At 55.2% G+C, this 23,857-nt stretch overlaps 2 protein-coding genes across 6 annotated transcripts; one reads left to right on the forward strand and one right to left on the reverse strand.

Moving 5' to 3' along the window:
- The first annotated feature begins 32 nt into the window (after window positions 1-32).
- On the forward strand, window positions 33-5,038 carry TAX1BP3 (Tax1 binding protein 3). The gene is made up of 4 exons (XM_057714749.1): window positions 33-156; window positions 3,235-3,354; window positions 3,695-3,772; window positions 4,084-5,038. The coding sequence occupies exons 1-4, from the start codon at window positions 118-120 to the stop codon at window positions 4,219-4,221; spliced, it is 375 nt and encodes a 124-aa protein (XP_057570732.1). The 5' UTR covers window positions 33-117; the 3' UTR covers window positions 4,222-5,038.
- Window positions 5,039-5,955: 917 nt separating this feature from the next.
- Window positions 5,956-23,805, reverse strand: CTNS (cystinosin, lysosomal cystine transporter). 5 transcript variants are annotated; one of them, XM_057714745.1, is made up of 13 exons: window positions 23,540-23,600; window positions 20,947-21,026; window positions 18,666-18,782; window positions 17,314-17,392; window positions 16,090-16,174; window positions 12,460-12,563; window positions 12,211-12,342; window positions 11,415-11,514; window positions 11,207-11,326; window positions 9,967-10,137; window positions 7,693-7,810; window positions 7,306-7,420; window positions 5,956-6,939 (listed from the first exon to the last, which is right to left on the reverse strand). In XM_057714745.1, exons 3-13 carry the CDS (start codon window positions 18,730-18,732, stop codon window positions 6,891-6,893), a joined length of 1,140 nt encoding a protein of 379 aa, XP_057570728.1. In that variant the 5' UTR covers window positions 18,733-18,782; window positions 20,947-21,026; window positions 23,540-23,600; the 3' UTR covers window positions 5,956-6,890. The 5 variants fall into 5 exon arrangements, 4 of the variants coding, with proteins under 4 accessions (XP_057570728.1, XP_057570729.1, XP_057570731.1 ...); XR_009049935.1 differs by lacking the exon at window positions 5,956-6,939 and adding an exon at window positions 8,148-8,266 and having other exon boundaries at window positions 7,401-7,420; window positions 23,540-23,603; XM_057714746.1 differs by lacking the exon at window positions 18,666-18,782 and having other exon boundaries at window positions 23,540-23,805.
- Window positions 23,806-23,857: the final 52 nt, after the last annotated feature.

Below are 23,857 nucleotides of genomic sequence, written 5' to 3' on the forward strand. Positions count from 1 at the left end.
TATTCATGAGGGGGCGTGCCGGGCTGGGCCGCCTTTGTTAACCGGGGAGGGCGCGGCGGTGGGGATCTTTGCTGCGGGCTTCCCTGAGCGCCGCTGGGTTACCAGATTGGGGTCGAGATGTCGTACGTCCCGGGCCAGCCGGTCACGGCCGTGGTGGTGAGTGCTCTCGCGCCGGGCTCTCGTCTTGGCTTGCCCCCACTTTGCACATAGGTAAACTGACACCCCAGACGGGTTGACAAAGCGTGGAGCCCGGGGCTCCTGCAGACCCGCAGCCAGAACTCCGGCTCCCGCTCTGCCGGAGCTGGGCCGCCGTCTTCCCGAGCCATGCAACAGATGGCTGGGACCCAAGAGCCTCCGGAAGAGCCGGGATCGAGGCCAGACCCCGCGCACCCACGCCGCCGCGTTGGACTTCTCGCAGCCGGCCGGGGCAGGGAAGACTGGGGAGAAGGGCCCCGGCTGTGCGAGTCTGGGAGAGCGCCCCCCTCCCGGATCTGCGTCCCCAGCTGGGCAGCCGCGGGGGGCGGGCGCCGGCCCCGACGGCCATGAGTCGCAGGCTCTGGAATGAGGAAGTGCTTCCTCCGCTCCAGCCGGCGCCGCCGCCCAGAGAGAGACGTGTGGGGTGGAGGTGGCCGGGGCCAGCGTAGCAGCCCCTCATCCCTCCCGCGCAGCCTTTTCTCCTCGGACCCACTGCCGCCCGGTCCGCAGTGAAGGCTCACACAACTTGTCCGATCCTGTCCCGAACTTTCCCCGGATCCCCAGCCCTTGAGGCAAAGTCCAGGTTCCCTACCTGGTACTTGGGGCCTGAGGAGACCCACTGGGGTCAGTTCAGGCCCCTGTCTCCTCCCTTGGCTCGTCTTGGGTGCCAAGTGCTATTGGAATCCGCAAAGGGAGGCTGGGACGTTAGACCCAGATGCCAGTGCCATAGCTGGATGGGGCTTGGAGGCCCACTGTGGCCGAGATGGGGAAACTGAGTCCCAGAGAGAAGTCTGGTCATGTCCAGTCCGCAGGAAGAAGCCCTCAGGGAGGACCCAGGTCTCTGAGAAGAAATGCCTGCTGGACAGGGGACGGGTCAGGTGGAAGTCTCAGCCCTGGGGCCCTGGGACTGGCTGCAGTATCTCAGATGGGCGTGCTGGGGACTCCTGCGGTCAGCTGGTGTGACCAGGGAGCCACTGATAAAGCTGACGTGTGAGGGTGAGCTTAGAGTACCAGCTCAGGCCTGGGAGAGGAGGAAACATTGTGGGACCTGCTGACAGCTGTCCTCAGCTTCGCCCTGGCTGCACCAGCCTGGCTTTTCCAGCTCTCTAGCTGCCCCTGAGAGAAGGGGTCAGGTTTGCTCCTCAGCTGGAAAAGAAGGGGTGCAGGTGGGGAACCAGAGAGGAGCAGTAACCTGCCTGAACTCACCCAGCAATTCAGTGACGGGGCCGTGTCTCCCAGTCCAAGAGCCTGTCCTTCTTTCTGACCTTAAGGGTGAGTCAAAAGGTGTGTGTCAGGAGGTGGAGGCAGGCCTGGAGGAGCTCACATGTTAGGGCACGAGGACCTAGGTCCAGTGGGCCTCAGGTGTCGTGCTTCCCATTCCCCCTTCTCACGTGTCATGGCTGGTCCCCGGGCCTTCCTTAAAGCTTTAAGATCATGACCTTCCAATTCTCACACTAGGAACATGTCTGAATATAGTGGGTGGGGTCTGGCCTCTCCCTGGTGTCTTGGATCCGGGATGGGGTGGAAGAGGCTCCTCCCTACCCTGTGCCCTCTCCCACGCAGTTTACACTTTGAGAATGTTAACACCATTTTGGTCTCTCCTCTGAACTCTGGCTCTACAGGCCCGTCTGCCTTCTGGACACCTGCCTGGATGGCTCCTGGCTCTCCAGCTCAAAATGCTCCTTCTCTGGTGGGGGGGACTCGAGGCGGGAGGAGTCAAGGAAGGGAGGGAATACGGGGATATGTGTATAAAAACAGATGATTGAATTTGGTGTACCCCCCCCCCCAAAAAAAAAATGCTCCTTCTCCTCTGGGGTCCCCATCTGAGAGACAGTTGTGTTCAGCCAAGCCAGGTGGCTGGTGGGGTGTTCCTGTTGACTCCTTTCTGCCATGAGCAGTCTGGGAGTCTGTTGATCTCACTTCCTAAGTACCTCATGTCCTCTGGCCTCCACATCCCACCTCTGTGAGACATCTGTTCCCCTACTGCCTGCCTGAGTGGTCATTCTAGCATCAAACCTGGCCCCATTCGGCCTGACCCCAGCCCTATTCCCCAACTCCTGAGAGCTCCAGTGGGCCCAGAGTCAAGGTCAGGCGGCCAAACTCCTGGTCAGTCCTATGCCTGGTACAAATGGTCCCTCCTTTGTGAAGCCCCTCAGGTCCAGATCAAGTCACCTTTTGCTTTTTTTTCTTCTTCCTGTTAAAACTCTCAACTTTTGGGGTGGGGCGATCTGGTCTGGCTCCCAGCATTTGGTGACTGGAGGGTACCTGCTGAGGGCTTTGAAAGGAGCTTGGCACAGATGGGAACCAGAACCTCAGCGTATGGTGGGAGAGCCGTAGGTCCCTCTTCCACCCGCTACACTGTGCAAGAGTAGGGCCTGGGGCTTACGGAGACGCCCCCTCCCTTGGGGCCAGTCTCCTGGGCCTGCACTCCCCAGCCTTCCTGATCTGGGCTCAGCCTCATCTCACCTCCTAGTTCTGGTCCTGCGCTGTACATTCCAGTCTCATGGACATGTTTTCATAGCACCTTCAAGGCTCTGCTCCTGTTCCTTTGGCCATGACAGCCCTTCCTCCTTTCTGTGCAAGTTTGATCTCTGCTTTTCCCGAGCATCTCCAGGCTTGCCCTTGACGGGGGTGGCTCAGCGATCTAAGCTGCCTCAGCAAGGTGCCTGCATATTTTTTTCAGGGCCTAACCTCTCCTGCCCTGTGTGGTCCCTCCCTGGGACACAGGCCCCCATCCAGAGGAGCCACAGCACCCTGGCTCTTGGGCTGGGAGGGGCTCAGCATGTGTTGAGAAGTCCGGTGCCTGAGACAGAGGAAGCTGGGAGAGGTTGGGATGGAGGGCTGTGTGGGTGGGTGGATGTGGCTGAGTTCTGGGTCTCAACCCCCCAGCCTCCCAGGCTGGTGAGCAGCTGGATTCCTGCCGGAGGCCCTGGGCCCCACCCCCATGCCGACCTAGCCGCCGGAGGCTGCTGCAGGGAACACGGACCACATTTGCTCTCCAGATCCACTCATCCGCAACTTGTTTTTTATCTTTGCCAGCAAAGAGTTGAAATTCACAAGCTGCGTCAAGGTGAGAACTTAATCCTGGGCTTCAGCATTGGAGGTGGAATTGACCAGGATCCCTCCCAGAATCCTTTCTCGGAAGATAAGACGGACAAGGTGAGGGGGACTAGGGCCTGGGGATGGTGGGTCTCTACTTCTTGGGCCTTTGTGGAAGGGGCAGACCTCATCTCTCTCAAGTGGTCCTCTCTAAGAAGGTCCCAGAAATCATCTGGTGGGAATAAGTAGGGGTGGGAGTGGGGAGTGGGCCTCCCAGCCCTAGGAAGGCCTGCTCAGACAGAGCCCTTCCCCCGTGGCTGTTCGGCACAGGTGCTCGGTGCTGGCGGGTGCTCGGTGCAGGGCAGACAGACGGCAGGGAGTATGCCATACTGGGCTTTGCTCTATGGATAACAGCCCAGTCCAGTGACCCCAGTGCTTGACTTGGGCGGTCTCTTTCCAGGGCATTTATGTCACACGGGTATCCGAAGGAGGCCCTGCGGAAATTGCTGGGCTGCAGATTGGGGACAAGATCATGCAGGTAACAGATGTCCTGAAGGAGGAGAACAAGGTTTGGGCCAGAGGGTCTAAAGCACTTGGGGGTGGTGGGGCTGCCCCCGCCTGCCTCCCCGGGCACTTGGGGGAACCACTGAAGTTGTTCTGGAGCCCGTGCTGGTGTTGCCCCCAGAGGAAGCTGGCTGTCTCCTCTGTGTGTGTGTGTGTGAGGAGGTGCTTGGTACCCCCCAGCCCGGGGACGTCCGCTTGGGGGGTCCAAGCCCCTCAAAGCCCATCCTACTTCCAGATCCCAGAGGGCGGCCAGCTGAGGTGGGCTGTGTTCTCTCCCTGGACCAGGTGAATGGCTGGGACATGACTATGGTCACGCACGACCAGGCCCGGAAGCGGCTCACGAAGCGCTCGGAGGAGGTGGTGCGCCTGCTGGTGACGCGGCAGTCGCTGCAGAAGGCAGTGCAGCAGTCCATGCTGTCCTAGCAGCCGCCAGGGTCCCCGACTCGCGAATGCCCACACCGTGTACAGTGACACCAGTGCCATGCTCTGTCTGTCCCTCGTCCTGGCTTCTGCTCATTGTTGGGCCCCCGCTCAGAAGGGCAACAGCTGGTCCCAGAGGCCTGACCCGGCCTGCCTTCCCCCCTCCCACCACTGGCCCGAGGCTCTGGGACCAGCTCTCTCCCTTGGACACTGAGGATGGGAAACAAGGGCCTGGGGCCGCGTTGGAGTCAGTCTGCGGTGACCACAGGTTTGGCCCTCAGACCCTGCTGCCTGGCCACAGCAGTGCCCAGGGCGAGCAGGGGGCCCCCTTCCTGAGAGCACCATGTAGCTGGGAAACACACGGCTTGGAGCCTGTGCCCCCTGCTTCTCCCCGTGTTCCCCAGTGGGGACTCGACTCGCTGCCAGAGACACTACGGAGGTTTGCCCGGATGGAAGCCAGGCAGGCTCGCAGCTCACCCTGCTGCACCGCCACCCCCTGAGGGGTGCTGGCCTCCCTAGGGTTCACCTGCTTATAGGACTTAGACGAGGTTCAAGGCTGACATTTCAGGGCAGTTTTCAGGATTGCCATTTTCCTCTATGCCTGTGGGTTTAACTTTTATAGTTTTTTAATCACAACTTTGATACAAAGCATTTTTAATCTTACTCTTTGGAGATGCCAGTTCAACTTTGGAATTTAGCTTACTAATTCCACCTGGGAACGACTCTCAGCAAGGGAACCAGCCTTACTTTGGTGACTGTGGAAATGGGGCAGTAGGAAGCTGCCCCACACCTTGTGCCCAATAAACAGCGCTGGAATTCACGCGTCGGGCTCTGTGCTGAGACACAGGGTAGGGATATTTGGGGGTGAACTGTGAGCACACTTTGGTTGTAAGGCTGGCTGACCTGGCACCCGCCTCTCTGGGCAAAGCCCAACTCTGCCCGAGCTCGCTGATGCTGTGCTTGGCCAGGGTGGCCCCCATGAGAATGTCTGGGAGTACCTTCACCGGAACCGGGCTGGGGAGCCTTGTGTAACCTAGCCTCCACTCCCACTCGGGGTGGGGGGGGCCTCATGGACACCAGGGGGTTCGTGGGAAAACATCCACCCCCTAAGACCCTTAAGAGCACTGTTTATCACAGCCCGGGATGCAGCCCCAAATGTTTCCGGGGCCTGTGATCTGACGAGATGGGGGTGAGCTGGGGAGCACCGGGACCTCTGCCTGGCCCAGCTCTGGGAATGGTTGCCACTCATGGACCCACCTAACATTGCCAAGTCAGATTTTTGCAATCTCCCATCTCTGAAGTGTGGTACCCAGGCACACACTGGGTGGCCCAAATAAAACAGGTGTGTGGGCTGCAGTATCTGCTTTAGAAAAACAAGATCCTAAATTTTTTGATACTTACACCTGGCTAGAGGAAGATCTGGAAGACCTCCCCCCCACCCTTCCCCCATGTGCCCTTAAAGACCTCATCCCAACCCGTGCTCACAACCACAGCCTGAGTGCCATGCCCTTGGCAGTGCAGACAGGGTCCCTGTGGGACCTACCTGGCCCTGAGCAGGCAGGCATCTTGTGCCACCCAACAGGCCCTCCTCAATGAAACGCAGCCATCTCGGAATCAGTGAACTTCAAAATCCTGCGTGTTTCCTTACACGGAGTGACTGAGGCCATCTCCCTAGGCCCCAAGGACTTGGTTCTGAAGCCAACACACCTGCCTCCTGCATCTGGCAAATGCTCAGTGTGCAGAGAGGAAATGAATCAGGTTTAATTAAAGCCAGAAGCCCCTTACATTGGTCTCGTGGTGAACAAGTCTGAGAGTGGATTGACAAGCTCAAGGCATGTACAAGGCACATCCTGGGACCTTCCCCTCCCCTCCTGCCACAGGAAGGACTGCTGCTGGGGGTGGGAAGGGAGGGGCTTTGGGACCAGATTGGGCCCATGGGGATGGTGTGAGGTGGTCTTAAGTCCTTATCTGAGGCTCCTGAACAGCCACAAATGGTGAGTCTCAGGTAGGGGCCTGGAGAAAGTGAAGGAAGGGGGCCTGCCCTCCCAATTAGGGGACCTACTCTCATCACCCAGCAGGTCTAACAGGCCTCTAAGGCACAGACTGGTTGTGTGTGCGTGTGTGTCCTGTACGCCAGACTCAGGGTAAGGAGCAGTTGGAGGGGCTCGCGTGGGGCCCGACTCTGGGGAAGCGGAGGTAGGCAGAGGCAGAAGGAAGTAAGCCACTCACTTTTAAAACATCCCTCTGAAAAATCCCAAAGGGGTCATTAGTGAGATGATCCAGAAAGTGTTGGATGTGAGACCAGCTCTGAACCAACCTGTTGGGCGCCTCAAGGCTCAGAAATACTGCTTCTTTACCAGAGCCTGGCTTGGGCCACCTGTGACTGCAGTTGTGGAAGTGGATTTACGTAGAATGAGGGTCAGGACAGTGAGTGCTCAGAGAATGCGGCCTTCGGAGGAGGGGCCCCGAGGCCTAACCCCAAAGGCATAGCCCCTCCACCACCAGCACCAACACCTCTGGGTCTATCGGCCACAGCACCTGGCTGCTCGGTCTCTGAACACAGCAGTGGCAGCAAAGCGCCCTTGGCTCTCCCGGCTGCAAAGTCAGTCCTTCAGGCTGCTCCCAGAAACACGGGTTGCTTAGGGCAAGGCCTTCGGCTCCAAGCTCAGGGCTCAGTCCTGCCTGGGACGACTGCCAGAAGCCCTGTGTGCTGCCCGAAGCCTTAAAGAAAATAGAGATGCAGCATCAAGATGCAGGAGGGCCAGATGCCTGGCCGGCAAGGCCCGGGAGGGGCTGAGACCTCTGGGGAGGCTGGGAGGGGCCGCCAGCGGTCTGACCCTTCATCTCCGCACACAGTCAGGTGCCCATCCCAGAGGGAGGTTCCTCCCTGGCTGGGAGAGTCCTGGACGAAGGCAGGCTGGTTCAAGGTTAAGGCGTTTGGCCCTGAGGAAGAGAGTGCTCCTCCATATGGAGCCAGCCCCGCACTCCAGACCACTTCTTAGCCTTCCTGGTGGCAACTTCCTCACCAGGGCCCAGGGCCTGGGCTGTTTCTGCTGGGTCCCTGGGAGCTAGTTCAGCTGGTCATACCCTGGTTTCTTTCTGTACAAGCAGAAGTGCTGGACGAAGAAGACAACATCAAAGAAGATGGAGAAGATGCCGAGGCCAAACTTGGTTGGGTCTCCAAAGATCAGCGTCCATTGGTCTGTTAACAGCCAGAGGGGATGGGATGGGTTTCAGTTTTAGGTTGGCAGCTCCTGAAGCAGCTGGAGTACGTGGGGCTGCAGGGGGTGAGGGGTCCTCATCTGCCCAGGAAACCACAGATCCTCTAGCTGCCAAAGCCCCAGGCGACCCTCACCTTAGGGGCTGGGACTGCCTAGGCGTCCCCAGTGGGGGAGGGGTGGCTTCCGGGAAACCTGGCCCCGCCCCGTGCCTCCAGTCCCGCCAGGTGGGCGGGCAGCCTGCGGGCTGACTCACCGTTGTTGTAGGACTGGAGGAACATCTGGAGGAGGCTGAAGCTGCCCCCAGTGAAGTCCAGAAGCACGTTGCCAATGCTCCAGCCCTCGGTGCTTTTGTAGCGAAAGTTCATGTAGGCCTGGGCCAGACAGACAGACGGAGGGCGGTGAGGGGGCTGGGTGGCGCCTCCTGCGCCTTGTGACCGCTGCTCCGAACAAGAGCAGCTCTCATTCCTCCCACTCCTGTGCTTGGACCTCAGCTCCAAAAACGTAGTGACCTTTGGGCTCCGCCAAGCCTCAGCTGAGGGCACAGTCTGGGCGGGTCCTGGGGTCGCATCTGGGTGCACAGCAAACAGGGCCCTTCTCCTCCTCCCCCGACACCTCCCAACTCCAGCAGAGGGAGGGGGGATGCTGCCCCTTCATCTTCCGCATCCCTCCCTGCCCTGGCTTTCCAGCGACTCTGAGTGTCCTTCTCACCTTCAAGTGGAGATTCTCCCCAAACTCAGCCTGGACTTCATGCTGTGCTCATGAACACGGCCCGGGAGTCCGATGGCCTGGTTTGGAATCCTAGCTCCACCATCGGAGGAGCTAATTACCTTGGGAGAGTTACTTGAGTTCTCCCAGCCTCAGTTTCCCCACCTGCAGAGTGCACTTAACTCTTTCCTCAGCCCTGGTGGGCCCTGGGGGCCTCCACCTTGGGCGTCCCAGGTCCCGTGGGTGGGCCCACTTGGACACGGCCCCTCTTCCTGCTGCCAGTGCCCCACACCCTTCCTCTAACGCAAGCGCCCTCTGGGCTTCTCTGTGTGACCTCCCTTCCCACCACCTGGAGGGACGGCTTGGCCTCTGCAGTGGTCTTCTCCCAGTCAGCCACCTGTCAGGTCCCCTTCATGCCCTCTCCCACCCTCTTCTGCATCTGCTGCCACCTCTGCAGTCCTCGATGGTTCCAAACATCTCCAACTGGCACTCCTGCCTCCTAGGTTTCCCAGGCCCACGCCCTCCCACATTCAGGGCTGAGGCCCCACTTCCCCTGAGACCTTCCTCCAACCCTGAAGCCTCCTTCCCAAGTGCCCTGGCCCCACCTTCCTAGCTTCACAGGGCTCCGCCAGCAAGGTCTCCTCTGCCCGTGCCTTTGTGCAGGCTGCCCGGGCCTGGAGGGGCCCCTCCTCTCTTATTCACAGAACTGAGTCCTGCTCATCCTTAAGGGTAAGGCTCTGTTTCCATGCCCTCCAGGGGCCTGGCCCTGACTCTGGCCAAAACACTCTCCTTCCTGAGCCCACAGAACACAGGGATTCCTCTGCTGGGGAAGCAAGTTAAGCGCGAGGCTCTGGATTCACGGGCAGAGCCTGGAGTTGGCGGTTCTTTTACACCTGACCCTGTCCTGGGTCATTTTGTTTTGACTCTAAGCTGTGTTTGACCCAGCTCTGAATAGGACTGTCTGAGTGCTCCAGGGAAGGTGCTGAGGACGCACAAGGAGGACCCTGGATGAAGGTGGGCTCCCCGCTCCCACCTCATCTTCCCAGTATCCTGCTGTGGCTCCTCAGGGTCACTGGCTGGTGGTAATGGGTGGTGGTGGTAGGGTAGGGGGCAGAACTGAAGTCATTAGAAAGGTGGGGCTGGGACATCCCTGGTGGCGCAGTGGTTAAGAATCCACCTGCCAATGCAGGGGACATGGGTTCGATCCCTGGTCCGGGAAGATCCCACATGCCACAGAGCAACTAAGCCTATGCTCCACAACTACGGAGCCTGCGCTCTAGAGCTCTCTCAATGCAACTACTGAGCCCATGTACTGCAACTACTAAAGCCCGTGCATCTAGAGCCCGTGCTCTGCAACAAGAGAAGCCACTGTAATGAGACGCCTGCACACCGCAACAAAGAGCAGCCCCTGCTCGCCAGAACTAGAGAAAGCCCACGCACAGCAACAAAGACTCAACATAGCCAAAAATAAATAAGTAAAATACTAAATTAAAAAAAGAAGAAAAAAAAAGAGAGAGAGGTGGGGATGAAGAGAGACAGGAGTGACCTGCACGACCCTTGACTCTCAGAGCTGAGCATGAATCAGAAAAGTGCCCACCGAACTCCCTGTGGGGTGCCTGGCCCCTGGGAAGAGCAGGCAGTGGTCGTGGCTGGCTTTCCGCGAGGCCGCCTTCCTGCTGGGCTCGCTGGCCTCCTCCCTGTAGCTTTCCATCCACCTCTCACCCCAGCCAGAAGCTGCCCCGAGGCAGCCGGGTCCCGGGTCTGTATCTCATCCCTCTCATGCTGGTGGCCGTGGGAAAAGGCGGGCAGACCCTGGAGGTACCTGTGGGAAATACTTGACCAGCGTCACTGCCAGCTTGATGTAGGAGAAGCAGAAGAGAAACTGCAGCCACGTGGTGGCACCGACCGCGGCCAGGATCAGGGTGATGAGCGTGAAGAGCCAGGAGAGCACCAGGAAGCTGATGGCCAGCCAGGACACGCGCTGGTTCCCTCGCTGAGGATGAGATGGGGAGGGGGGAGGGAGGGAGGTGGATGGGTGGGGGTGGGGTGCAGAGAGCCCAGCACCCACCACACCTGGTCGCTATCCGTCAGGGTCTCTGGTTCCCGTCCACTTGGACTTGGCAGAGCCCGTGTGCTTCCTGTCCCGCTGCTGCAGAGCTGGGTCCCTCTAGTAACTCACCAGGAGTGAAGGATGCTGGAGATGTGGCCCCCATCACTCAGGAAGCACCTCATCCTGGCCCAGGCTCCTTCCACGACCCGAGGGAGCCTGGAATCTCTCCCCCCACTCTTACCTTTCCCTAAAGCAGGCCTCCCTCATCTAACCTTCTTGGCAAAGGGTAAGAAAACCTAGAAGGTTCGTGAAGATTGGGGCCAAGCAGCCCTGGCTGGCCTTGTGTGTGGGAAGAGAACTCCCCAAGGGAAGTGGTGCGCCCACAGGGAAGTGAAAGAAAACGGTGGCATCAGCGATGCCCTGAAACGCACACTAACTAATGACGTCCTTCCTCCTGAGACATCAGATGGCCCGCTAGCAACACAGCCGTGCCCGGCCCTCCAGATCCCCCAGGGCCTCTCCTGCTTCTTCCACTGCCACCCCAGCCACCCCTGTCTGCTCACAGTCCCTCTTGCAGCTCCCTGGTCTTCACGATTCTGTCCCCCGGCTGGAGTGCCCCACCCTGGCCCTCTTCCCCGTCGCCATGGAAACGTCACTCATCCCATGGACCACAACTCCGTACCGTTTCCTTGATGCCGTCCTTTCCCCTCCTCCCTGGCTAAGTCGTGGGGCCCACGAGCTGCCTGTGCTCTCCCCGCCCACTCTGCTCTCAGCCTGCTGGGTCCTCACTGCCTCCCTCTGTGTCCCTCACCCCAGAGCCGGGGGAGCCTGAGGGCTTGGGCTTGTGGAGTGTGCCCTGTGCCCAGCATGGGGTCTGGATAATAGGCCAGCAGATGTGAGTGAATGGACACATTTCCCTCCTGGGGGTTTCCATGTCTTCTGTAAAACGGCAGGTATGGGCAGCCGGTGGTGGGGGCTGCTGGCCCGGGCAGGTGCCGGGGTCATCGCTCACCTCGTACAGGAAGCACTGCACTATGATAACCAGGGTGAGGGCGACCGCGTGCAGGCTGAAGAAGACGTCGTTACTCTCCACCGGGTTCACGCCGTTGGGGTATCTGAGGAGAAACTGCTCCTGTTTGGGAGTGGGGAGGAGCTGGGGGTGAGGGGCAGCCAAGCCGCAGGACGGCTTGGGCTGGGCTGTGGGGTGGGCAGTGCGATACCTTGATGGAGGGCACCCAGAGGAGGCCGATGTTGAACACGCTGTAGGCCACGAAGCCCATCAGGTTCAGGGCCACGAAGTCAAAGCTCAGACCCACGACACTGGGGAGGCGGGTGGGGGGACAGAACAGGGCAGGGGGTGAGACCGGGGGCCGCTGGGGGCTGGAGGGGCAGCGCTCCCAGCGCACAGGCAGGAGGGCCTGGCTCCCTCGAGAAGAGCACCGTCCTCAGGTCCCTCTCCATGCCACCCCGGAAGCTGCCCAACTCCACCCTCCTGGGGTTGTCTGGAGGCCTCCTGCAGAGAGGAAGCACCTCCCTCCCTGGCTCCCAGCTCAGCAGCCTCTCAGAGGCCCACATGCCTTGGTGGCCTTGGTGTTCTCGGGGCACCAAGCCCGGGCCCTTGTCTTTAAAATCAAGGCGGGCTGGCTTTCCTCTCCGAGGCCAAAGGATCTAACTCCCGCACTGGGGCGCAACTTGACGCTAATTCCTCCAGGGCAGCGTGGACCAGGAGCCCAGCAGATTTGGGTGGGCTCCTCCCACCCAGCCCCTCCTCCACGTCACCTGAGAAGTCCCATTTCGTTGCTTTAACAGGGAGGGGCTGAACTGGGCAAGAGACCAAATGCCCAGCACTGCAAGTCCTGTGCAGGTGTTTAGAACATTCACACTGGACCACTTTTAAGAAAGGACACGAAGAGAGAAGAGTAGGGGGCGAGTTGGAACCCAGGCTGCCTACAATCTCATCGGGATGCCCGTCCTACCAGCCCCGTATGAACCTGCACGTCAAGCTCTGCGGGTTACCTTTTCCGCCTCCAGTTGGTGATGATCTGTGGGTAGAAGGAGACGGACCAGGCCACAAAGTAGATCCAGCCGATCACCTGGTTTATGATGCCGATGGTGTTGCTGTGGATCACGGAGAAGCGTATCCTTGGGCTGGAGAGAACATGGGGACCGGGATGAGCTGGGGCTGGGCTTCCAGAGGAAACCCCACATGCCGGCATCAGCTCCCTTCTCATCATTTAGGGCTCACGCGGGCAGAGGCCGGCCTACCTGGTCTCGTTGGAATGGTTTCCATGCAGATAAGCGGTAACTTGTCCAACATTTTGAGATGTCACTCGAAAGGAGGAATTTGTTGCTCCGGGAGGCACCACAACCTGTTAGGAAAACTGAATCAGATCCAGTGCTCCGTAGTTACTGGACCTCAGTGAGCGTCCGGCTTCAGGCCGTGCACCAGGGAAGGGGGAGACAGGTCGCACACGGCCCCTGCCTTCTAGGAGCTTCCTAACAGAAGGGAGAAATGCTGGAGCAATCAGGCCGCCGGAACCCCCCATACACCTGTGCTCGACTTTCTGAGCAGAAGGGCTCTGCCCTCAAGCCTTCCCCTGGCTTATCTCTGAGGGAAGGTGGGAGGGCTCTCTTCCTCTCACTAGCCATTCAATCTCGGGCAAGTTATTCGAGCTCTGATCTCAGTCTGCTCATCTGTAAATGGGGATAACACGAGTATCCTCCTTACCGGGTTTTCTGAATGATTTAATGTCCGTAAAGCTTAAGACACACAGCAAGCTGTGAAGCGTTTACCATCACTGCCACCCTCCGGTGACTGCTATTACCTCTACTTCCGTTACCATGGACAGCTCTTCCAGATTCACAGAGGGATATCTGCCCCACGCCCAGTCTGGCTGCTGAGCGACAAAACAGAAGAGGTGCACACACCAGACCCCTGGCAGGGAGAACATCCTCACCCTCATTTCTGCCCAATATTCGTCGAAAGCTCTGCTCCAAGAAACATTATTTGGAGGCCAGCCTGCAACATCTGATCTCCTAATCCTGCCTCCTGATTGTCTCAAATCCCAGGTGTGGCGGGGAGTGGGATGATACCTTCACGGAATCATACATCTGCCTACCCCTCATCTCTGTTCCCTGGATGATGCTCCGAGCCCCGCCTTCCACCCTCATTGTGAGCACCGTGGGATGCGGTTCACTGTACTGCAGCGGCTTCTTCAGGGACCCTAAACACTGTGTTTTAGCTCTTATCTCTAGAAATCAGGGGGCTTTGGCAGGACAATTGAAATGGTGTATAGTGGCTGCTGCAGAGCGTGGGATCCAATTCGCGGCCAATGTCTTGTGAGCTACATCTTCATGACATGTACTACTCTTGGCCCTTTTATTTTCCCATCCTCATTTGTTCTTTTTTTTAGCAGATGTTCCTGGTAACGTTGTTTGCATATTTCTAAGTGGCCACCAAGTCCCTTTTGGAACTAGGTAGGAGGAAATTCGGCCAAATGGAAATTGACTGATACAAGGCAGAATGAAATTGTAACTGCTGCAACCTTTTTTTTTTTTTAATTAATAAACTTTACTTTTTAGAGCAGTTTTATGTCCACAACAAACTTTATCACTATCTTTTTTTCTGAGTGCTTTCTTTCTGCGTGGCAGGTCCAACCCTAGACACTTCATACTTGCTTACTGCTTTTAATCCTCACAGCCCTGTCAAGGAGACATCATTAACTTTCTGTCTGCAGATGAAGAAACCAAGATGTGTCGGGGTGACATGTTCTGTTCCCTTTCGGTCACAGCTGATCCCTAAGGGAAACCACTCTTCAAACACCATAGATTCGCTTTGTCTGTTTTTGTACTTTACATGCAAGGAATCATACAGTCCAGGGTGGTGTTTTTTTGTTTTTGTTTTGCTTAAGGTTATGCTTGACTTTCACTTATTTTTTAAAATAAATTTTATTTATTTATTATTGGCTGCACTGGGTCTTTGTTGCTGCACGGGCTTTCTCTAGTTGCGGCGAGTGGGGGCTACTCTTTGTTGTGGTGCTTGGGCTTCTTATTGCAGTGGCTTCTCCTGTTGCAGAGCACGGGCTCTAGGCACAGGGGCTTTAGTAGTTGTGGCACATGGGCTCAGGAGTTGTGGCGCACGGGCTTAGTTTCTCCGCAGCACGTGGGATCTTCTCGGCCTAGGGATTGAACCCGTGTCCCCTGCACTGGCAGGCGGATTCTTAACTACTGCACCACCAGGGAAGTCCACTTTCACTTATTTTTAAAAGATTAATCTTTAACTTAGATGTCTGGCCCTTAAACTAAGTGATCAGCATCCACACCTCAGAGTCTAAATTTGATCTGTGGATCAAGCCAGACCTCTGAGGGCCGAGTACCACAACCTGCTTGTAGAACCAACGGCTTTTCTTACCCTGCAGCAGGCCTCTTATCCCAGAGCAGGAGGGGGAAGTTGTGGGAAATGGCCCTGTCTAACAAGGTGTGGTCAAAGTGAGATAGGCCTCCCTTCTCACTCGGGTGCTTTTAGGTAGACGCTCTTTGTCTGAATGTGAGCCAATACTGTTTGCTTGCTAGGGGGTTCAGGGCTGATCTGAAGCCCATTGCTACAACCACACAGGACCTCATGCTGAGCCTCACGGCTATCAATTTGGTCCAGGTGTTTATCTTGTCTGGTTTTTTTTTTTTCCCCAATTTTTTTTTTTTTTAATCAAGTTGATTGGTAATTGGCTCAAATCCTTGGTAAGGTAGAAGCAGGGTATGTATTAACAGATAAATGCATAAAGGCTATAAATAGCTGTCACTACTATACCAGACAGCCTTGGCACTGGCTTTTGGAAATAACACTCAAACAACAGGATCTCAGAACGGCGCTCTGTAGACTTTAATGTGGACTCAAATCATCTGGGGAATCTTGCTTATACGCAGATTGTTAATCAGTAGGTCTGGGATAGGGCATTCCTAAAAGGTTTTAGGGGGGAGTTTGGGATTAACATATACACACTATCATATATAAAATAGCTAACCAACAAGGACCTACTGTATAACACAGGGAACTATAGTCACCATTTTGTAATATTCTATAAGGGAAAAGAATCTGAAAAAGAATATATACATAAAAGACTACATATACATGTGTGTATGTGTAACAATCACTTTGCTGTATACCTGAAACTAACACGACACTGTAAATCAACTATACTTCAATTAAAAAGAAAAGAAAAGAAAAGGTTTTAAAGCAGAGACAATGCTGCTGGTTCATGGATGCTCTTTGAGTAGTAAGGTCTTAAAAAACCATCTTAAGAATTTCTTCTACAGGGACTTCCTCACTGGTCCAGAGGTAAAGAACCTGCCTTGCAATGCAGGGGACAGGAGTTCGATCCCTGGTCAGGGAACTAAAATCCCACATGCTGCAGGGCATTAGCCACACGCCACAACTACTGAGCTCATGCACCACAACTAGACAGCCTGCGTGCCAAAACTACAGAGCCCACTTGCCCTGGAACCTGCATGCCACAACTAGAGAAGAGAAAACCTGTGCACCACAACTAGAGAGAAGCCCACGTGCCACAATGAAAGATCCCACGTGCCTCAATGAAGATCCCACGTGCTGCAATGAAGACCCGACGCAGCCAAAAATAAATAAAAAGAATTTCTTCTATATTCTCAGAAGCATTTCTGCCTGAGATTTCTTACCATCACCTTCCTAATTCCACCTACACAGCATAAAACATCCCTCCTCAAAGAGACTAGCAAAGCCCAAATCAGAGATTTCTAGAATAATAGGACAGGGGCAGCCCACGGTATAAAAACAAGGTGGCCTATTCCCACAAGCACTTAGTTAAAATGTGTTTTGTTATCCAGTAGTTTTCTACCCATCAGTTAAGATTCATTACTTACTTCATCAGGGAGCTCAAGGATAGTAACGTTTTTTGAACGAAATGTGATTTCAAAAGTGATCACCAAGGTTGCATTTAAAGGACGCCTGTGGAGGACAAGAGTCTGGTTACTGCTGAGAAGTTGGACCCTGTGAGATCTCAGCCAGCCCTCTGGATTTCACAGCGGGCCTGTCACTTCTCAAGCCATTAGGCAGTGAGACAGTGCTATGTGCTTGGCCCTGGGGAGTTGAGAGGTGGGGTCCCTGAGGCCGGGTGAGAACACAAGAAGGTGGGAAACTGGCTGTAAATGCCACACGAGGTGTCCAGAGGCTGACAGGACCATGGCATCTACTCTGGTGGGAAAGGCTTCTGAGAGGGGATAGGTAGCAGGGAGCATAGACCCCAGGAAGCAGTGAGATGTGTCCAAGTGGGAGTAGCCCGTGGCATCCTCAAGTCTGGGCTTAGAGGCCTGGAATTAATTTGGAAGGCGGTGGGAAACCACTGAAGGATTCTGCAGAGGGGAAGAGCTGTGCTGAGGGGGTGACTTGTCAGATTTACGAGGTCTCGATGTGCGGAAGTGGCAGCATCTGGGGATGGGATGCAGGTCTGCTAGGGAGCTTTGGTCTGAGATCAGACTTCCCAGGAGAGGAGAGGAAAAGGGAGAATAAAGAGGAAGAAAAAAAAACCAGGGTTCTAAATCTTCATCTTGCAGACTCCTCACGGCTGGGAGGAAACAGTTGGGCAAAGCAGGGAAGGATAGAGAGGAGGCAGGCTCTCTGGCACAGTCTGGACTAGGTCAGCACCCTTGTGCTGGAGCCAGCAGAGGGCAGCTAGAGAGACTGTCAGACCAGGCTGAGCAGGAGTGAGGCACACTGGTGTCCACCCAATGCAGCCGGATGTGATCTCAGAAGCACTGCCGAGCGACTCAGCTCCCTGCCCCCAACCTTCAGGGCTCTCTTCAAGTATTTAGAGGCTTGGAAAGGAGCACTCTGAAGTCTGGCATCAACTGCAGTCATGCAAGGACTCTTCACAGCTGGGGAAAAGGCTCATGTGTTATCCTCCTCCCACCGGAAACAAGGATTCAGTGGTTGGGAAGAGAGAGACTTTGGGATCTCGGTGTGCAGCCCAGGGCCGCTGCCTTTCTCTCCCAGGCGTGTCTTAAAGTGAAGAGGCAAGGGCATCACAGTTAAAATCTGAACAGACTGAGCCAGGGGTCAGCCCTGACCCAGCCGTGGGGCAAACTTACGGGAGGGAGATGCTGACACTGGTGGAGCTTCCATTCTCCAGCTTCACGGTGGGAGGAACAGAGAAGCTGACTGTTGACTCTGGAACGACCCAAATTAATGACATGAGTCATGAGGTCAGAGAACTCAGACCCACGAGACATGGGGAGGAGGGCCTCTGACACTTGAACTTGAGAGGTCTGATTTATAACAACCTCCCCCCTAGGCAAAGACTCTGAGGTTCTGAGAGGCTAAGTAAGTGATGGGACTGGAAATGCCCTCGTTATGCTCTTTCCCTTCCTGCTGCCAGAGACAGAGGGAGACACAGGCCTGAGCAGGAGATGCTGTAGCTTCCTCCTCCCCCACCGACGAGCTCTGAGGGTCTGCAGGAGTCACCCAGAAACAGAAATCACAGAGCCCAAAAATTGGTCACAAAGGAATTCAAGCCACGATCTGGGACTGGAACACGTGGGCTTAAACCACCTCTCTGGATGGAAAGCACAAGGGTTTCCTCTGTTCATGGAGATAAAATGGCCCTGCAGAACCGGTCCCTGTCCTGTCCCTTCCTGTGGTCTCAGGGAGACACCTGGGGCCCAGCTAACCTGTTTCTAAAGAACCACCTTTGGGCTCCTGTACAAACCCAGCTCACCCCCACTCACTGATCCCCTCCTGGAGGCTGACTCTGCTGGGGCCTCGGGAGAGACTGGTGAACAATACACTGTTTCACTATCGGAGATTTCTTCTTGGCATTAAGATGCTAACACAGGAGGATGTAGACAGGCAGGCCTCTCGGGTGAGGGAGGAAGCAGGTGTAGGAGGCCAAATACTCCAGGGCAACTTGGCCACAGACGAGGAGTGAGTTAGCTTCTCTCTGATCTCTTCCGGTGTTCTCTGGGCAGCCCCCGCCGCCGCCCCAGGTGTGCTCAATGCCCCAGGCACGCATCTACCTCACCTCCCTCACCTGAGGGCCTGCAGGGTGACGCGCAGACTAAGGTGTGATCCTGAATCTAGACTGGGCTGGGAAGGGGGCCCACAGGGTGAAGCAGGTGCCCGATTTGATGAAGATGGTCCTTGTGGGGGTAGCAGCTACAGGTGGGGCCCAGGTCTCCCTCTCCCCAGACCCCTCAAAGGCAGAAGATGAAGAAACTGAAATTTTAGATGCTCAGGTTGGAAGAAAACTTAAAAGTTCCCTAATTCAATTTCCACAGTCTGAGTCCCTCCTCAATACTCCTCCCTGGTAGTTTCTCTTCCTCTGCCTGGACACCTGGGGTGGGGGTGGGCGGGAGAGTAACCTCATCTCCTCCAAGGGAACCGGCCAGCCTGAAACTTGCACTATGGGGCCTGGCTCTGCAACCCAGGACCTCTCAGACCCTACCTGAGTTGCCTTCTCCAAGCCGGCCCTTTGCGTGGATGCAGACGCAGGCTCTGTCCCTGCAGGACATTTTTTAGCCCAAGGTGGGAGGCAGTTAGGAAGCAGACATCGTATCATATCCTGGGGAAGCACATTTTAAAGTTTGCCTCGGGGCAGGAGTCTCTGGACACCACATCTGAATAACCAGACGAGTCTTGATGAGACTACCAGAAGGCTCCCCCAAGGAGAGTCTTTGTTGTTGTTGTTTTTTAATATTTTATTTATTTATTGGTCTTCGTTGCGGCATGCAGGATCTTTTAGTTGCCTCATGCATGTGGGATCTAATTCCCTGACCGGGGATTGAACCCAGGCCCCCTACATTGGGAGTGCAGAGTCTTTGCCTCTGGACCACCAGGGAAGTCCCAGAGTCTTTGCTTTTTATAAAACTCATCCTTATTGGCACCTTTCCCACCGTGCTCCCCACCCCACGCCAGCCACTCTGCTACACAGTGAACCCCATTCTCTAATTACTACAACAGTGAGAGGTTGGCAATGTGACTCCTATTTCAGAGAGAAGAAATCAGAGAATCCCAGGAGGGGAAGTGTCTTGCCTACACAGCTCAGAAATGGTAGAGGCAGGATTCAAACCTAGGCTGGCCTGGTCCAGAGCTCAGGTCCTTGCCACCAGGTGGCAGCACCTCAAGATTCCACCCAGAGAAGTCGGGGCAAAAACCTGAAGGCAAACCATCTCATCATTGCTCCTCCATGACCACTCCCCAAAGCAAAGACCAGATAGCACAGCAGAATGAGGTCAGAAACCTAATTCCAGTTACTTGATTTTATGGTGGCGTCCATGATTCTTTTATGAAATTCAGGAAAAAAAGGCAAAGTGATACAATGGAGCACGGGTCCTTCCTATTTGGGTCCCATCCCTGTTACTTTGTTAGCTGTGTGACTTTGGGAGAGACTTCTACCCTCTCTGGGCCTAAGTCAGCCCTCTGTATGTATAATCGAGTGGTAGCAGCTGGATCTGTTCTTCTTCCCTAGGGCAATGTATTAGCATGACTAATGGAGCTTTATTTAAAGCCAGCCAAGGCGCATGTGCACACTTTTGGGCCTTAGTCCCAGAGAATATGATCCAGCAGGTCTGGAGTGGGGCTCTGGCATCCCTACTGAAGAACACTGGGCTCCGTGGTGTTCTTTCTTTCTTGGAAGAAACCGTTTCTTTCTCGGAAATTGCTTACCTGCAAGGTATGACTGCAAAGTGACATGACTGATTGTTTAACAAACCTGAAAAAGCTGATCAGATGACCAGTGTTTTCTCAGAGACTCAAGAGGCCAAATAATTGAAGCAGTGCAATCACTGTGCGTGGCTCTAGGGAAGCTTTGGCAGGGGTTTGCATAGTTTGTACAAGGTTAATTTGGAAACTTTAGTTGGAGTTTTTAAGATGTGTTTGATTTTTTTTTTTGGCTGCGCTCTGCGGCTTGTGGGATCTTAGTTCCTGGACCGGGAATTGAACCCGGGCCCTCAGCAGTGAAAGGGCGAAGCGCTAGAGCACCAGGGACTGGACCACCAGGGAATTCCCAAGATGTATCTGATTTTTGACAACAGCCAGATGATCAAAATAATGGGCCTGGTGTCCTTGGAGGCTCTACACAGCTTTTCATGGAAGGAATTTCAGCAATGTTTGGGTGGTGGAGAACTGATGGAATGATACAGGCCTTTAAGGGCCCTGCTCTGAAGGTCAAGCCTCACAACGATGCACAAACCCTGATGTGTTTTCCAACAACCAGCCCGAATTCTGTGAGGCCCCTAATGCTGCTGCACCCTGTTCCTCAGTCCCTGTCTAAGGGAAGAGCGTTCTCATCATACCAGGGGAGGCCGGCCAGGCTCCTCAGGTGTCTGTGCTTGGCAGAACCAGGTGCAACCAGGTGGCCACCTCACCTGCTTCTGCGGCAACTCCCAGGACCCATAACTCCCTCTATGAGGTCCACAGAGCAGGAATACAAGCTCTTCTCTACAGATATTATCCCAGATTTTCACAGCTCCACCGTTTGACATTGGCGACACAGAAAGGTAATAGGGACGCCGGGGCAGAAGGCCAATTATTTCTGGACCCATCTAGCTCCTTGTAAAACTCCTGGACTCCAGACCTCACTCTGCTCCACTACCTGGGTGGCCACCTACCCACCGGGCAGGCAGACACATGCAGTCTGGGTGGTCCTAAACCTTTGGATGCAAACAAGTCAGGCTACTTACTCCATTTCCCTCTTTACACAATTGATAACTCATTTCTAAACTTACCACATTTCTCCACGAGCTTCAGGGGAAAAAGGATAAAAATAACCAGCCACCTCCTTATCATGTTCCTCGATTTCAATCAACTAGGAAGAAAAACAGCAAGAGAAGTTCAGGTTCAAGTTGGATCAGCTCAGCAACAAGTGGACAGTGAGCCACCTGGAACCACGGCACAGACAGTTCATAAAGGACTTTCGCTTCACACCTGTGACCTCACGGGCTTTGCATCACCAGCTTGGAGAAGGGGATCCCAGGGAGGACTTATCTTTCTTTGACATGTGGGGAAAAGGGCTCAGAGAGGCTAAGGGGGTTGTGTAAGGTCCCACGCTGAGGAAGTGGACAAATGCTGAATTTTTCCCTCTTCGACTGATTTGTGCAACCCAGTAAAGAGAAAGAAAGAACACAGCCTTATTGGCTGGGGGTTCTTTTTTTCAGAAGATATTAAAACTGTGGTCAGATATGTGACTTTGTGAACCTATAAACCTCAAGGAAATTAACTGCATTTCCTGTCCTGGGATAAGCATCTATGGGTTAACGCCACCAACTGACCCTTGATTAGGACTTCTTCATTTGACAAGTGTCACTTCTCTGGGACTGGCAGGGATCCTTCACAAAGGGGACCCAGTGTGGGACAAGCCCCGGATCAGCCCTGGAGCAGCTCATTGGTTAAGTGAAGGAGACGGGATGCTGCGTACCTATAACCCCCATTCACGACAGGTGAACCAAGGGCCAAGATGGGGTAGATCAGCATAAATCTCCCTGTAACTTGGTTTCTACATGCTGCTTCAGTGTACAGTGCTCTGCCCCGCCACCTCTAACAGCCGCTGGGGATTCCTGTTGGAGAGCTAGGAGAGGTCTGTGTGGGAACATCCCTGCTCTCACTCTGGTTTCTGTTTTCCCAAAAGGCCTCAAGAACCCTCCTGATGCTTCCCTCCCTTGAAAAAGTCTCCCTGATGGCTTCAGCCCACCTGACCTCCACTGCCCCCCATCTCCTCCAGGGGCCTCTCTGCCAGCTGCAGCTCCCCCGATCATTGGGTTTTATCTCAGGAGATTTCCCACCTGCCAGAAACCATCACCACACTCTCTGGTCTCCTCTGGGGGTCTTGCCCTTGACACTGTGTCCCTGTGCTCTCTGCCCCTCTGCTTTCTGTACCCTGACCTGCGGGAAATTGCTCTCCTGTGTATGTGGAACAACCCCCTCTCATTCTCGCCACTCTCTGCTCTTCACACTTGCTGATGTCCTCAAGCTCAGGATTCAATCTGTTCCCCAGGGCAGAACCTGGGTTTTCCTTGAGAACTCAGATGCAGAATCAGGCCTAACCGGCTCCTTTCTCATTCCGCAGGATTGGAATGTAGACAGAGAAACTCAAACTCTTGAACAGCAAAAGTTCCCTGGTCCCAGAGGCTGACACACCTTGGGGGAAAGACTTCAAGAAAGATACAAAGAACCTGAGAGATATGTGGTCGATTAAAATGTTCGATAAAGATCAGGTTAATAATTATAGACAAAAACTAGTGTCTTGTGAATGCTACGAGGTAGAAATAGAGAATTTCACCACAATGGGCTCTGTCTGGCATGCTGTTCTTCCTAAGTTCTATATTTTAGGCCTCACTCAGATGCCACCTGTCTCAAGAAGGCTCCCACTCCCAATTCCCTCCGAGGGACAACCTGGGGTCAGGGGTCTCCTGTGGCAGCTCCACTTGGTCAGGTAGCGGTTAACCCTGTCATCTGTTTCACAAACTGGAACTCCCTGGATCTTCTCTCAGAGAAGTAACACAGATAGTGGCAAGGAATGTGTGCCCTGAAGTGACTGCACAGGTTTGAATCTGAGCTGCGGATTTATTAGTTGTGTGACTCTGGGGTGCTACTTAACCTCCTCAAGCTCCAATTTCCTAAAGTGAAAACAGGGACAATGGGAACTAAATTATCGGACTTAAATGAAAAGAAGCGTTAAGCACGATTTGCGGTCCTTTTATCAGCGGTATTAAAATGTCAAGGGGAAGGCGTTAGTAAGAAAAAAAAGGTTGAGAAACAATGATGTAAAGTAAATAAAACTGTTGCCGAGGGCACTTAACAAGCTCTCACAAAATCTAGGTTGTAACTTTACTCAATATTGTTGAAAAAGGCAGGGCCCAGTAGCCTCCCAGTACTCCTCCCTTCCTCCAGCCTGAAAGCCCCGGAGGGCGGGGCCGGGTCTCGTCCTGCCCGGCGCTCAGCACCCCAAAAGGAGTTCCTGACGAGGTCTTCAGTGTCGCCCCTGCGCAAAGCAATCTGCAAACTCTGCGACTCAGATTCAGGCGGCAGCTAGGCAGATGGCGGGGAAGAGGCGCTAACCTGCACTGGAATAGAGCCTCCCACACCACCTCGGCAGCCTGGTGTCCCCCGCCTCCACTCACTACCACCCGAGCCCCTCAACCCGGGAGCTGTGTGTCCGGTGCCGCGAGGCCGGGACTGGTGGCCGAGGAAGGAACCCTGGCGCGGCTGAGGGAGGCTGGATGTGCGGCAGGCTGCCCAACTGACCGGCTGTGCCAGTCTCTGGGCCTTAGGGCGCCTGGGAAACAAGGCCGGGAGGCTTGTCGGGGCCGCGTCGGCGCTCACCTGAGGTCCTCTAGGCTCAGGGGACCGACCAGACGGGATGCAGGCGCCTCCTCAGACTGCACCCGCTCCCCCGCGGCCGGCTTGACTTACTGTGGGGCTGGGCCAGAAGTCACCTGACCCGAGCCACCTGATCCGCGGAGTACAGGTCTCGGGGCGATGCATCCTGGGAGTTGTAGTTTTCCCGCGTCTCAGCGAGACAGGGGTTGGGGAGGGGCGGAGGGGCTCAGGCAACTTGGCAGGGAAGGAGGCTCTGATATGTGGGAGGGTTAAGTCACTGTCAGGGCCACAGAGGCGCTCGCATCCCCCAGCGCTGTCCGG

The sequence above is a fragment of the Hippopotamus amphibius genome, chromosome 17 (assembly GCF_030028045.1).
Source record: "Hippopotamus amphibius kiboko isolate mHipAmp2 chromosome 17, mHipAmp2.hap2, whole genome shotgun sequence".
NCBI lineage: Eukaryota > Metazoa > Chordata > Mammalia > Artiodactyla > Hippopotamidae > Hippopotamus > Hippopotamus amphibius.

Coding starts and splice junctions, on each gene's coding strand:
- TAX1BP3 (XM_057714749.1), top strand. CDS start 118: ATGTCGTACGTCCCGGGCCAGCCGGTCACGGCCGTGGTG. Junction 157..3,234: donor AGCCGGTCACGGCCGTGGTG/GTGAGTGCTCTC, acceptor TATCTTTGCCAG/CAAAGAGTTGAAATTCACAA. Junction 3,355..3,694: donor CGGAAGATAAGACGGACAAG/GTGAGGGGGACT, acceptor GTCTCTTTCCAG/GGCATTTATGTCACACGGGT.
- CTNS (XM_057714745.1), bottom strand. CDS start 18,732: ATGTCCTGCAGGGACAGAGCCTGCGTCTGCATCCACGCAAAGGGCCGG. Junction 12,564..16,089: donor TCCTTGAGCTCCCTGATGAA/GTAAGTAATGAA, acceptor TTTTCCTAACAG/GTTGTGGTGCCTCCCGGAGC. Junction 12,343..12,459: donor AACCATTCCAACGAGACCAG/GTAGGCCGGCCT, acceptor TGTTCTCTCCAG/CCCAAGGATACGCTTCTCCG.